Source organism: Rhipicephalus microplus, chromosome 10 (assembly GCF_043290135.1).
Source record: "Rhipicephalus microplus isolate Deutch F79 chromosome 10, USDA_Rmic, whole genome shotgun sequence".
NCBI lineage: Eukaryota > Metazoa > Arthropoda > Arachnida > Ixodida > Ixodidae > Rhipicephalus > Rhipicephalus microplus.
This window is the reverse complement of record NC_134709.1, coordinates 74,994,778-75,005,756: the sequence shown is the minus strand read 5'-3', so window position 1 is coordinate 75,005,756 and position 10,979 is coordinate 74,994,778. Positions and strand designations below refer to the sequence as shown.

The window sequence follows — 10,979 nt, the reverse complement described above, 5'->3', positions numbered from 1 at the left end:
ACAGAATCAGACATCGAGGCTCTTTTCATTACGTATTAAAAAAAACACATACGTATTGATATATTCATATAATACACTCGCATATTAATACATACATGTGCCCATATGTACGTACATACTACTGTATATACACGCGTTTTGTACCCAACGGTGAGAGCATATGTGTAACCTAGCCAGAAGTTTATTGAAAACATGATGTTTAATATACTCAATTAATGAGATGTTTTATCTGATATTTAAATTGTGTTAATGAGAGGTTAAAATTTAATTGTTCACCTAAATGATTTATAAGCTGTGGGGCGTGGTATGCAATCGGGGCTCTGCCATATCCAGTCCTAGTAGCAGGAACGCGAAATGGTTGCCTACGGAGCGAGTATTTGAGTGCGCCTTCCGGTGCCGTAGTAGTGTGGAGTTTATTTTTATAAATGTAAAGTTATAGCTTATATTCATACACCTGTCTTGCTTTAAGTATACCATGTTTTATGAATAATGGACCGCTAGGAATTTCCCTGGCGTTGCCATAATAATCATTGAATAGGCGGAGAACTTTCTTCTGTGAGATTTCTAGTTTATTTAAATTCTTCTCATTTGTAGTGCCCCATACTAGCATACTATAATTTAAACTGGGTGAATAGCCACCATGTCAGAGGCTCGGCCTGGTGTAGTACGCACTGGTTCGCATGTGTTTATGTAGACATATACGTAAGGCATATCGACGTGAGGCATGTATTGGCTAATAATCGCAATGCCCTTGTGTGCATAAGGAGGGGGGGGGGGTGCAAAGCCAGCCCCAACATTGATGTAATAGAGAGGAAGGGGGTCTGTGACTGGGGGGGGGGTGCACAAAGGCAGCCCCGTAAATTGATGTATTTGGAAAGGGATGCTGCTATGAACTTTACCCCCCCCCCTCTACTGAAAGATAACTCCTGTGTACACCTGTGATGCTCTACACAATATTTTGAAATTCTTGTCACCATGGCGTGATCACGCTTAAAGGCGAACTTGGGCATTTTTGCGATATTTATAGATTTCAACAAAACGCTTGCTTCGTAATGTTTATTTTAGGCCATTCCACTTTTGAAAGTATTTAAATACAGCTTTTTTAATATGTTCATCTCTTCACTGGTGGCTTATGCGCAGTAAATGTTACTTCTTTGAAACAAGAGAGGCTGCATGAAAAAGGTGTTGTAATATTCTATAGCATCAGTGAGGAAATAGTTGTTTATTGCATTTTTCAGGACGGCTTCTGACATCCTTTGTATCCCAGGCAGCCGGGCTCTATGGACAGCGATGTATGAGCTTTAATGTGCATCAGCTTCTCCACCTGGCTGATGCTGCGAGACAGTTTGGTCCTTTGTGGGCCCATTCTGCTTTCGCATTCGAAAACAGTAATGGTTACCTTTTAAAACTTGTTAGTGCTGCAAAAGCTGTGCCTGCGCAGGTGCTGGAAAGAGTAGTGATGGCACAAGAGCTCCAGTTATTGCTTGCAGGGCTTCCATTGCCATCAAAAGTGCTCAGTTTTTGTAGTAACATGCTCGGTAACCCAATCACTGAGCATGCACGGCACATTGGAGCTGCATGGTTGTTTGGAACACCGAAACAAGTTCCTTCTCTCAGTCATCAGGAGTCTTCTTGCTTGCAGACATGGTGTGGACAAGTTCCAATCGTTCAAGAACATTTCAGATTTTCTATTTTGGGCACAATCTTTCACAGTGAATCGTACAAAGCTGGAAGGAAAAACAGCTCTGTGTTCGAGAGCAAAACTGGAGGCTTTTATTCTATTAAAAGAATATTTGAGGTGACAGATCCAACTTGTGCTTTAAATGGTGGGACTGTCCTTCTTTGCACAAGGATAGTTGCTGGCAACAACGTTGCAGGACTCCCGCCACACATTTCCGACTGTTTTTTTTCTTTAGTGTATTCGCTCCTCCCTCTAACGATGAACGACATTGGCAAAGCATGTGTTCTGGTCTCTTTGAATGACAAAGAAGACTACATTTGTGCAGTTCCTAACATGGTGGAACGTGACTAAGGTTACATTAATTTCACAGGCAGACACAGAAGTGGTAAAGAAATACATTTCAAAACCACGATATGATTATGAGGGATGCTGTAATGGAAGGCTTTAAAAGTTTTGACTCTTCGGTGTACTTCAATGTGCACCTTAATCCAAGCAAGTGGTTCAGTAGTTTTTGCCTTTATCAAAATGCAGCCGCCGTGGGCAGCATATGATCCCGTGACCTCTTGGTCTGCAGTCGAGCATCATAACTACCAAACCTCTGTGGCAGATGAGAAACATATCCAGTTAAGGCAGGTACACATTGCTGCGAACCACACAAGTAACTGAATGAGCTGCTTTTGATATGGCAGGTTCGTTCTTGTCATGAATGGTAGTATGTGAACTCATAGATTACTTTTATTTGTCTCTATATGAGCATGTTGTGGCCAAAAACGTTGAACAGCAGCTCGAACAACATCGTACATTGAGGCGTTCCATATGGCCTGGCGTAAAAGTGAGTGTGTTGCTCCAAATACAGTAGTCACTTCGTGGTCTTGCGAAAGGTCCTGAAAGTAATCTAAGATAGATTTGTCCACCCATGCTTGTAGGAAGTTCCGGATGGCTGAGTAAAAGTTAGTCGTGCCTAGCTGGCACGTGCAAGCTGCAGTGAACTTTCAGTAAACGAACATCTGTATAACATGGAACTCAAAATTTTTTTTGATTTCTTGATCAATGTTCATGAAACTTGGTCAGTTTATGTATATTTGTGTGCTTACTTCAAATATGTAATTATTTTCTTTTGTAAAGTGTACTTTTTAAAAATACAGAATATTTTGTTTGCCTTTCAAGGAGGCAGTTTTCTTTCTGAACAAGAGTTTCTGAACAAAGAGAGGTGGAGTGTAGTGTCGGGCAGCAGCAGCATAGCTCATGGCTTGGGGTTGCGGTTGCGATGTCTCAGCGATATTTATTGAGAGCCAGATTTTCTGTCTGACAATGTCTGCGATCGATGAAACTTGTGGCTGGCATGACAGAAACATTCAGCGAAGTTCTTCCCGCACTACGGCCATAATGGTCTTTCGAGCCTTGTTTTGTAGAGGTTCGTACTCTGGTGGTAAACATTGCTGCCTGCGGCTTGTTCGCTGCTTGTGGCCAGCGTGGGTGTCTTCACCGCGACGTGGAATGGGTTGACGGCTTGACGGGGGAGTCTAGCACATGAAAGAAGCAGCACCTCCACCAGATGTCACGGGGGCGTGACGGGGACAATGGGAGCAGACTGTGATTGCGAGATGAAACTGTTTATTCGGCTGAACTTGTGGCCCATAAACTGAAGGTCAGATTACAGCGATTCCCACTGGCTCTGATAGCAGTAAACAGAAAGTTGGCCGTTGATTAACTGGCAAGTGGTGAGGTGCATCAGTGTTTATACATTTGCCATCGACTATTCTAGCATTCTCGTTAGCAGTTACCTAGGTTCCAGAATATTCTGCAATGTTCCAGAAGTGGGCGTAATCTTGACAAAGTGATCTACTGCAGTCTTGAAGCTTCTTGAACATCGCAGGTGCTGTTTGTGCTGAGAATCACTGGCAGTAATGTAGTGCAATAACAAAACTTGAGAAAAGAATATGGCAATACAAAACAAATTAACAGGTGATGTAGTTCTGTAATTTGCTCAACAAACTTTTGGAAAAGCAGTATGTAGAGTAGTTCGAGATTTCAACTATCAGTGGAACAAAATTTTTTAAAGCAGTTCAAGTGTGACCGGTAAGGAACAGTCCATATGCAATGTCAGGTTGTACATACACTGGAATATATGAAAGAGAGAGGTTCCTGAATGTGATTATAAGTGTGAATGATCCTGCACAGCATAACGATTCGTTGTTGTAAGCACCCACATTTCAATGTCTGCAATAATAAAACATAAGCATGCAATGAAGCTGAAAAAATGTGAATGTAACAAGTGTAAATGACTCTTACTGCTTTTTTATGAACTTATTTCATGGTATTTATGCAATTGTGTCATACTGTGAGGTGGCTGAACAGTTGAAGTGTATTTCAGTATCGGGCAAACCAATGATTTGTAAACAGCTGACTTTCATTTTTTTGTTGCATTTTAAAATCTTCATTTAAAGTAATCATTTTGATGGCCTTGTTAGTTGTGCTTTTGTATATTACAGCATTGTAACTGCAACTATTGTCTTGGCAGTGTTGTGTGTATGAACAAATAAATAAATTACATGATGGCTCTTCATTCCATTGCTGTGGAATGTGGATATATGCCTGTATGTAATTGAAGCCATGCATCATTTTGTAGTAAGCCGCAGAAAACCTCAATAGCCGCAGCTTTTTTTCTAGCCTTGCATTGTGGCAATGTTTGTTTTTGGAGGTTTTCTGTAGTAGCTGTACTGAGTGTCAATGTTTATTTTTGAGGCTTTATGTACTAGTTGTACTGAGTGGGGAGTATGTTGCACCAATAGTACAAAGCTATCTTAATATTTTCTTGCCTTGCATTGTATTAATTTCGAGATTTTATGTATTAACTGTACTGGAGTAGAAGCATGTCCTCTGAATCTGACTCGTACAGAATTGACCAGTTCATATGTAAAAATAAAGAAACATGTTTTTCATCTTTTTGTGTGGAAAGCAATTTGTTACGAGGACTGAAAACTTCATTACAATGTGCTCAAATTTTTAAACCTTTTCACATGCCATATGAATGAGACATAAAATATGATAAATGGCATAGACATACATAAGTTTCACTCTGACACAACACTAAAATATATACCAAGCAAGAGCAGGCTGTAGGCTATTTTACCTATCCAGAAACCCTCCACATGTATTCTAAACTATGTCAACATTTAGCCCGATATAGTTGCATAATTCACTCTTTTTCGTTAGGATTAAGGAACATCAATCAGTAGCACATTTACAACATTTGTATGAATTGGCTTGTGTAGACAGCACAAGTTATGTAAATGGACTTGAACATGTGGGCAAGTAAGCTAATCACAAATGTAACTAAAAGGTTTTGGGAATATATCTTATATACTTTGGGATATACTTTATTGTCATGATATATACAAAATAAAAATTGTTTACTTCATGTAAAAGGACCAAAAAGTAATTGAGCTAAAAAACTTATGGTCCTTTTTAGGCCCTTCTAATTTCCAAGGAATGTTATACATGTCTTGCGTGAGTTATTTCAGAAAAAAATATACATAAAACTAATTGAGTTAAGAGATTTGGCATTTTTAGGCTCTTCATGTTTTCAAAGGTTAAGATGGAAGCACACAAAACACAATCTCTAGAACTATTTGCTCGTATTCAGCTTTTAAGCAGAGCCAAGTACATTTCAGGAGCAAGCAAGCTTGTGTCACCCAAACACCATTGAACTATTTAAAGAAATGCATCGAAACTTGAACTGAATATTTGAACCAATTTTGTTTTAATACATAAGTGCCGTTGGAAATACATGGTTCACCGGTGCATACATGCATACGTACGTACAACAAGCTGTTTTCAAAGGTTCAGGTGAAAGCACATGAAACAAAAGTTTTTTGCTCTTATTCATATTCAGACAAATAAACACAGCCAAGTACGGTTCTTAAATGAGCAAGCTTGTGCCAAGCCAACGAAACTCTCCGATTGACCATTTCAAGCAATGCGTGAAAACTTAAACTGAAAATTTGACGTAGTTTTGTTTCAACAACCTAGTACTGCAAAACCTTTTTTTAACTTTTTATAATAAAATTTTATGTGCTTTTTTATTGAGGGGAAGTATAGATGGATGAATGGCATTATTGAGGTCTTTCAGTGTTTAGAGCACAGAGGGCAGCTGCTACGTCAGAAGTGAGAGGCCTTGCCCCTCGACTGTGTCATGCCCTCTTATAGATAGCCCAGAGCTGTGCCTCAAGATTCGAGGTGCATAGAGATCATTCGCACTTTTCCTTGGTAATCCTGGCTCCTTGTGCCTTGAGGCAATGCCAGAGCATGTGAGTGAGACTAGGTGTAAGTATCTCTCCGGAATCTATTTCAGGTTGAATTGTCTGTTATATTTTTTGTAAATTGTGTACATACTAGGAAGTTATTTACTATTTACCAGTTTAATGAAAGGATTAATAATTGCACAAATATATTTGAATGATCTTTTGCATAAATATCATAACATAAATTGTGCAAATGTAAGTATGCATACAACTAAGGTGATCACAAATGAAATTACTTTGATAATATGTGATATACTTATCTAATTTGCTGTAGCTTATATTTGCATCTCATGATATATACTAATTAAAATTGGTTATTTCTTGGGGTTGCATGTGTACAGCTAACTAATAGAGCTGAAGAAAATTTGGGTACTTCAATAGCAGAAAAAGTTATACTTGCCTAGATATTCAGTCTAATAAGTTCTATTCATGTTCTACATTCATTCTTAAGGGTGACATTGAGCCCTATGCAAGTCCTATAGATGGTCTCCATTCAGCCCCATTAGCTCCTATATTGTGCTAGATGCGACCTACATAGCATTCCCATAGCTCCTACATGCCCCTATATGTTCTTCCCAGGTCCCATTCAGCTCCTACATAGCTCCTACATACCCCTATATACGTCCCATTCAGCTCCTACATAGCACCACGAGGGTCCTGTATAAGCCCTATATACCCCATTTGGTCCTCCCACAGCTCCTGTATTAACCCCTGTAACCCCTGTATTGAAGCATACGGATCCTGTATGAAATTATATGGGTTTTTTCAGTAGGGAATGCATGACTAATTCAAGCGTTATTCTGTTTACACCTAAATCTGTGCGCTCTACTGCACGCTTTTTATGAAGCGCGAAGGTTTAATATTTTAGATATATCATTGAGTACAACATTTGTACATATATTTAGCGCCACTTTGCACCGCTTCGCTCAATAGAAAATTTAAAACACTGTCACCTTTCCACCGCATGCTTCGCATTACATCGATAAACACCAAGAAAGGGGATCAGCTTTGGGCCGTCCAGAGAGCCGACGATGTGGTGATCAGGCTTGGCCGACCCGTTTCAACGGGGGAGAAGCCCACTGCGGGCTGTCGCACTTCTCAGGACTACAAATAATGTTCTTGCATCTATCCATCCATCCAACTGTGCAATAGTGGTACTAAGTCTGAGAAAGCAGCGTTGCCCTACTCCTACTCATTTGCTTCTTTGAGGTCTCACTTTCCATTCCAGAATATATATAGCGATGGCCGGAGACAGGAATTGAAAGTTAGACCTCAAAGAAGGAAATGAGTAGGAGTAGGGCAACGCTGCTTTCTCAGACTTAGTACCCCTATTGCGCAGTTGGATGGATGGATATATATATATATCCAACCATATATATATATATATATATATATATATATATATATATATATATATATATATATATATATATATATTGTTCTTCTCTCTCTCATGCTCACTTTTATTGCTCTATCCATCTTTGCTATCTCTACTATATATGGCTGCTCTTCACTTTCTCTATATTTTTGGAACAAAGCTCCTTAAGATTGAGGCTTTTTCGTTGGCTGGGAGGGATGGGCGCTTGTACGCCGTAGCAGCCGCTGACGATGATGCTGAGGGCGGTGAAGGACAAGCGCGTTCTAGACCACACATTACCCGTCTGCCATCACGACGCAGTACATGGAAGGTACCCGCAATATGCCATGACGATGACGCTCATGACGAATAAAATGATGATGTTGATGATAATGATGACCGGCGTTGGTGTCGTCTACACCCCCACTGCGCACCCTGACGTCTCGTGCCGCTAGCTCGCGTCTCGTGCATGAACACGCAAGTCTCTCGAATTCGCAATAGTCCCGTGCTCTTTGTCTGTACATGAGTTGTTTTTTCTGCACATTTTTAGCCTTCAGAAGCCATTAGGCAGCAAGTTCAAGAAAACATTTTGCTAAGGTTGTGTTACGCTCCGCTAGCGGGTCTAGATAGTCGAGTGATTAACACATGGGCTTCCGGAATGTGAGCAGAAGCGTCCGCATCTCGCGGCACGAATAATTTTCTAGTCCTGAAATTTACCTCGTTTCTTTTTTTTTCGCCCCCTCTTTTTTGTAGCCGTTTACTGGCTCATTAGAGTTACCAAATGTAAGAAGGTGTTTTTGGACAGGAGGTGTTTACTGGTGCAAAAAAGAACAGAGCACTACATAGACAAAATATGGGGGGGGGGGGGGTTCACACGTGTACAATATATATGGGGCTTTTCCTCATTTCGCTTCTACGAACACGTGTATGCAGAACTTTTGATAACCCAAAGGTGACAATATAATGAAAACGTTTCCCTAGATTTCATCGTTTGCAGCTGTGTCTTAAGCCAGGTAGTGTCGGGACCAACAACTCGCGAATTCCTGCTCTCGAGCGAATAAACTCCAGCAAGCATAGCCCTATGACGCCAGCCTTCTTCCGCTGGAATTGTCGCTGAGCACTTGAACGTGAGGGTGTAGAAAACTGCTGACACTGACGCAGTAAATCTGGGTGGTAGTAAAGTTTCGTTTTATTTCTGAGAGTACGATGAAAACTGATATTTACTGTCCTCTACACTGCCTTGACATCTTATGTTCCCAGCACAATGCCGACGGCCGGAAATAGTAAGACGGGGGCTCTAGATACGGGACTGCCGAATCGCGCAATAATTATTCGGAGAGGAGAAGCTCAATGGGAGGTGTGAGGCTTCAGTTTGAATCACCACACCAAATACTGAGTCAGAGGAGCGGAATTTGTTGTTAATAATTGATGGCAGTTTACATAAGCCGGTCCCTTATGCAGGGTGTTTTTTTCAAAGACAATGCAAATTTCGTATGAACATCGTTTTATAGTATATAGGTCGCTGTCACATTCGTGAAGAACATCTACAACCGGGCCGAAAAACACTGCAGCGTCTAAAGTTATATCAAAATGAGCAATGAAGCAAACATTAGTGCTTAACTCTTTTAAAATTCAATTGAGGTTCGTTGAATGGCAGGGTTGTGAGAATGAAGCTTTTTATAGCATGCTGAATTGTTAAATTTCTCAAGAACTGAAGGTAATCACTGTTAATGATCATCGGAATTCTATAGGCTCCAATCCGGGTGATACCGAAGCTGAGCATGCCGAGTGCGATGTGTTATATCAGACCATCGCTGACGTGATCAACTTTGAAAATACCTAAACTGGAGCACACGTACCTGATAATGACGTCCATAAATATGTGTCTCTTGTTTTTCTGCTTAAATCTACGACAACTGAGGTGCGATGTCACCTCGAATGCCACCAGGAATGTTTAAGAAACGATATTTCTTAATGATGTGCGTGCACGGGTGAATTCTCCGCAGCGATTCGGAAAAGTTACAACAAGCTGACTTGCCCCACACACGTTTGTGCATGTCTTTGAGCGTTTCACAAAAGTGAGGCCCATAATGTAAAGGTAAGTCGACAGAGAAAGCTACGTCTAATGCACTAGGCCTGAGCACAAATAATCAGTGAAACTTTAGTTTTGGTCTTGTTTTTAAACTTGTTGGTTTGTTAAGCTTTTAAAAAAAGGAGGACGTTTAATGAAATCAGGGAAATGTTGCTGCAAACTTTTTACAACTGATTTGATTGTCAGAAGTTTGTGGAAGCAAACAGTAGCGACGAAACTTGAAGCGCCGTAAACCCAGCTGCTGAATAAAACAAACAGATGTGTGTGTTTTAGTGTGGTGCCTCGAGGTGGATGAAATGGTTTCGGAATAATTAATTATTTATTTATTGAAATAAACCTAATTTATAAATTTGTATGTGCCATGGCTAACGAAAGCTCATTGCATACGCTCAATTGTACGACAACGTATCAATTTTATTTTAACCTGCAACAAGTGGTGAATAACCAATCTTCTAGATGCTTCTTGTTTTTTCCAAGGAAAATTGGACTCAATAAAACCATATCCACATCACATCCGCTTAGTCAATAACTTCGTAAGAAATGCGATCTTTACATGAAAAGTTGGTACCCTACAACTTCAGCACCTTTTTATTTCTGTTCTAATTTCTTCGTAAACACAAATAACTTGGGAAGAAAAAAAAGTGAGATGAACTACCATTATATCACGCCCTGAACGCCTCCTCATAGTGCACGCATCTTGTCCACCTGACCCACCCTAAGAGTATTGGCAGGTCGCAGGATGATCCGCTTCATGCATTCCGCGGCAAAAAGAAGTCCTGCTTTTATATCTCTTTTTTCCAGTTTTCACCTTTGATGCATGTGGTGAGAAGTCAGCTGAATAAAAACTTCGGCTTTAAAAAGGAGCGTGCCCCCTTCGGGAAAATCATCGTTGGCGTTTGCGCGAGCAAAATAGACTCGTCGACGTCACACACAGCGGCCACCACGTTAAAAGGTCTATGACATAGGACACTACAATTGCTTCTGTTTCCTCTTTTGCGGCCGCCACTGTAACTCTTACTACTACCCACTGAGTTGGGGCAGTTGCATCTTTTCTGGACGGATTGCTACCACGTAGACAAACTGCCGTGAGGGCATCTTTCCTAAAAGCATCCTACTGGTTTTTTGACTAGTCTGTCCTGGCGCACCAATATCGAACCTAAGTCGCCTATAATATAGTTACTTTGGTCGGTTTGCGCCGTAAGTGATCACTTGCTCGACTCCTCCCTTCCGCCTCCCTCATTTAACTGCTTTTTCGTAGTTGAAGTGCTGCGTAGGACTTTTGAATGCTTATACTTTTAATACTAGTACTTTAACAACAAGCCACTTTAGCAGTACCAAGCACAGCGTTCGCTAATTGTTGAACGTAAGGAACAGCGTTTGCAAGCACCATTTTTTATCTAACCGAAATCTTGTCGTCGTGTCATGTCACTCCGTAGTGATCGCGAATCGGTCGCTCTGATGCGACACCATTATACAACCTTTCAATGGCTGTTGGTTCACAAAGGTCTGCTGGTTTTGCATCGGAATAATGGCGGGGACAGCTCT

The 10,979-nt window shown here is 40.7% G+C and overlaps 1 protein-coding gene across 1 annotated transcript; it reads left to right on the top strand.

Moving 5' to 3' along the window:
- The first annotated feature begins 1,227 nt into the window (after positions 1 to 1,227).
- Positions 1,228 to 4,083, top strand: LOC142774768 (uncharacterized). Its single transcript, XM_075875804.1, has one exon. It carries the CDS (start codon positions 1,295 to 1,297, stop codon positions 2,030 to 2,032), a length of 738 nt encoding a protein of 245 aa, XP_075731919.1. The 5' UTR covers positions 1,228 to 1,294; the 3' UTR covers positions 2,033 to 4,083.
- The last annotated feature ends 6,896 nt before the right edge of the window (positions 4,084 to 10,979 follow it).